This window comes from Apteryx rowi, unplaced genomic scaffold (genome assembly GCF_003343035.1).
Source record: "Apteryx rowi isolate R43461 unplaced genomic scaffold, aptRow1 scaffold_99, whole genome shotgun sequence".
NCBI lineage: Eukaryota > Metazoa > Chordata > Aves > Apterygiformes > Apterygidae > Apteryx > Apteryx rowi.
This window is the reverse complement of record NW_020451304.1, coordinates 1,933,418-1,936,905: the sequence shown is the minus strand read 5'-3', so window position 1 is coordinate 1,936,905 and position 3,488 is coordinate 1,933,418. Positions and strand designations below refer to the sequence as shown.

At 60.9% G+C, this 3,488-nt stretch overlaps 1 protein-coding gene across 1 annotated transcript in view; it reads right to left on the bottom strand.

Annotated features, from left to right (window-relative positions):
• Nucleotides 1-743: 743 nt before the first annotated feature.
• TLCD2 (TLC domain containing 2) overlaps nucleotides 744-3,488 on the bottom strand; it is a 3,516-nt gene continuing 771 nt past the window's right edge. The window contains 4 exon segments of the mRNA XM_026055328.1: nucleotides 744-1,310; nucleotides 2,231-2,313; nucleotides 3,202-3,291; nucleotides 3,294-3,468. Coding sequence (XP_025911113.1) covers nucleotides 933-1,310; nucleotides 2,231-2,313; nucleotides 3,202-3,291; nucleotides 3,294-3,468 — 726 coding nt within the window. The 3' untranslated portion in view covers nucleotides 744-932.

Here is a 3,488-nt window from a genome sequence, read left to right as displayed (position 1 = left end):
TTAGTATGAGCGCTTGCTGCCACGCAGGAGCGTTACGGGGGCTCTGGAGCAGGACTCTTCATTCCTAAAAGATGCCCAAATCTGGCCCATCTGACAACCCCTCCTCCGTGGGAAGTGACCACCGCGTAGCCCCATCCTGGCCAGCAATTCGCTCTCTCCCACGCTTGTGCAGGGGAACTTGTTGCACCTGGGAATGAAGYGACACTGGAAACACGTCCAGGTGCCAGGAGGATTTGGCAGCCGGTCCCCGAGTGCAGGGATGATGCACCCGCTGCCCAGCGCTCTGCTGCCTGGGCCGGACTCACCGCGGGCTGATGTCAGCCTCTCCTTCCATCACCCACCTGGGACTATCTCCTCGGGGAGGACTCACACGTGCAGGGTTTGGCTTTTGCTGGACTTGGCCTCGAGGGTGAAGCCTTGGAGCCTCTCCTGCCTGGTGGGACGTGCCATGGACAGCACAGGGCTGGCAGCAAGGTCCCCATGATGCTGGCCCATGGGCAGTGCTGGTGCTCAGCCAGTGGCATGCCACAGGGTGCAGCACCAAAGGGGTCAGATACACATGGCAGCTTTCGGCTGTCCGGAACAGCAGCAGGGAAACAAYGCTCTTCTCCCTGCTCCCTTTTCATCTTAGTGGTGGCCTTACAGAGCTGCGAGACCTGTTGGGGCTTTCTTGAGCAGCTCCCAGGTATCCGACCACGTCATCCAAAGGTGCAGGGGAAGCAGGGCCCCAACACCTGGTCCGGGAGCACCTTCTCTGCAGCGTGGGGCCCAGGAACTGCAGCTGCTGGAGCAGCCCAGGTGCTCTGGTTAGTGTGGATCCTCCAAGCAAGATACTGAAATACCCATGCTCATTCTCCACTGCTCTTCTTCCTCACTGTCCTTCTCCACAGGCCTCGGGGCTGCTCATCCCCTGGACCCTGCAGGGAAAGGGGCTATTTCTCCTTGTCCTGYTGCACCTCCCGGCTGGACTTGAAGAAGTCACTACGCAGCAGGCGGTAGAAGAGGATGATGTTCATGGGTGTCATGATTGCCATGCCCACCGTGCCCACTGCGTACGTCACCAGGGGCACGTTCTCCCGGTTGAGAAAGAGCCACTGCGTCATCCAGGCTAGTGTGGCAATGCGAAACACCACGTAGGTGCCCAGGTTGATGATGCTGTTGAGGCGGTAGCAGGTGGTGTGCACTAGGTTGGCCATGAGCAGAATCTGCCGCAGGTGGAGGAAGATGGAGTTAATCTCCACCAGCAAGGCCACGAGGGCAAACCCGACGTACTGATGGAGCACCACTGCAATACCAAAGCAGATGATCACCTGAGAAAGAGAAAAGAGGAGAGGCTGAACCGGGGAGCTGATGTCTCCTCAGGAGGGTGTAGGAGGTTGCAGGAACAGCAGCTCTCAGTCGCCGCAAGCTGGAGCCCTTCATGCTTGGATGCAATGTGGAGCAGAGGTGCAAACCGTTGTCACGTCAGTGCCAAACCACTGGTCAGCATCTCAGTCTCCAGCTGGTGCTGCTGCCTCCAGCAAGAGATCAAGTCTCCCCACCTTTGCACGAGGCCTGAGCGTTTTTTTCTGGTGGGAAGAAGGGGCAGACAGAGGAGGAGATGGAGACACTTCTACAAACTCCGGGCTGGAAAAGGAGAGGGGAACAGCCAGATCTAACCCTGCTCTTTTGGCCTGGGGAATGCTGTTGCTTGTGGTCCAGCAGGTTTTTCCTCCCACAGTGAATGTGGAAAAACAGCAGGATGATGCAGCAAGAGGRGAGACGTACAGCCTGGGGCTACGGCTGCTGCTGGCTCCGGGACTCTCCCCAGGACAGACACGTGGAGGGGATTAAGCRGCTTTGGTGCACTAGAGCGCCCTGTGGCTGCTTTGCTGCATACTTGGACCTTTCTTCAGTTTATTCCAGCAATGCTGCTCTCTGTACGGGCTCTTTAATGAGATTATCCGCTCCCCGCTAGCTAAGTCACTGTCTTGGCCTGAATTAGATCTGTTGTGGAAATGACCTTCTGACTCGCCAGCAGCAGCCAGCAGCAGCCAGCAGAGCTGGACTCTGCAGTGATGGCAGACCCAACAGAACCAGGAGCCCCTCTCAGGTCCTGCCAGCCCCAGCCTGGTGGAGCAAGTGCTGGGGGTCCGTCCCCACCTCGCCGACTACCCCTGTGATGARAGGTGCAGTCCTCAGACCCACTCCCCCTCAGTGCTGCACCCCCGAGAGCGTCCGCTGGACTCACCACGGAGTGATGGAAAAGCAGCTCCCAGGACTGCTGAAGTTTCTGATTGCACAACATGTCCACGAAGTCTTCGAGGAAATAACCTGGGAACAGAGATGCCGTGAACAGGGGGGCCAGGATGGGCTGGGGGCTCAGCCCAGGAGCAGCAGCCTCTGCAGCCGGCGGGGCCATGCAGGACCCTCTGGGGCAGTGATGGCTATGGCTCTGCTGTGCAGGTGGGGGTCACACGTGGGACCACACACACTGGGAGGAGGAAACTGCTGTGAGTTTTGCATCCCTCCTGCAATTGCRCTGTAGGATGCACTGCTGGAGAGAGGAACTAGCTGATCCCTTGGRTGCTCTGCCCAGTGGAGGGCGAGATGTGAGGGCACCCAGCACTTGGACCCTCACCCTTGGGAGGGTCTTGTCCTGGGACTGATYGCTGTTGAGCTCTTCTGAGCTTGGAGCCCTTGGTAGCAGCAGGATTTGCTGCCAGCAGCAAACCCCATGGAGGCATTTTAGACATCCAACCTTCCCTGCTGAGCCGTAGCGACACTGGGAAGCCCGTTAGCACTGCCCACGGCGCTGGCAACAGCTCTGCAAGGTGCCAAAGGGGGAACGAGCTCGGGTCTCCCAGCCTCCACGTCGGTGGGTTGGGGCGAGTGCAGGGATAGGCAGGAGGTCCRAACTGCCCGCTTTGGGGGAGGCTTTGGCAGGACCTGCATGAATCCAATATCATAGGCACCGTTGGGATGCCCCCAAGCCCCGGCTGCCCCAGGAGGACTGTGGCGGGCAGTGGGCAGCCTGGTGCCCGGTACCTCCTGGCCGTGGGCGCCGTGGGACAGAAGGGAGCCACTGTCCTTGCCAAGAATAGGGCGATTGTTTGGGGCGCCCGAGACGTCGCCACCCGGGACGTGGCACGGGGGGCTGGTGCCGGGCACCGACAGTCCCTAGGGAAGGCCCCGGGTGCGGAGCAGCCCGCTCCCCCTCACCTATGGACATGGCGACCAGGCTGTGTGCCCCGGGGGGATGCGTGCCGGCCAGGTCCTCGGGCAGCCCGGGGTGGAGGCAGCACCTGTGGGAGAGGCGTCGTGAGCACCGGGCAGTGCCCCAGTCCCCCCGGTATCCCCCCCCCACTTCCCTCGGTGCCTCCGGTGCCCCCTGATGCCCCTGATCCCCCCAGTGCCTCCCTGTCCCCCACTACTCCTGGTGGCYCTGATCTCCCTCCCACCCGGCACCTCCTTGCCCCTGGTGCCTCCCTGCTCCCCCCGGTGCCTCC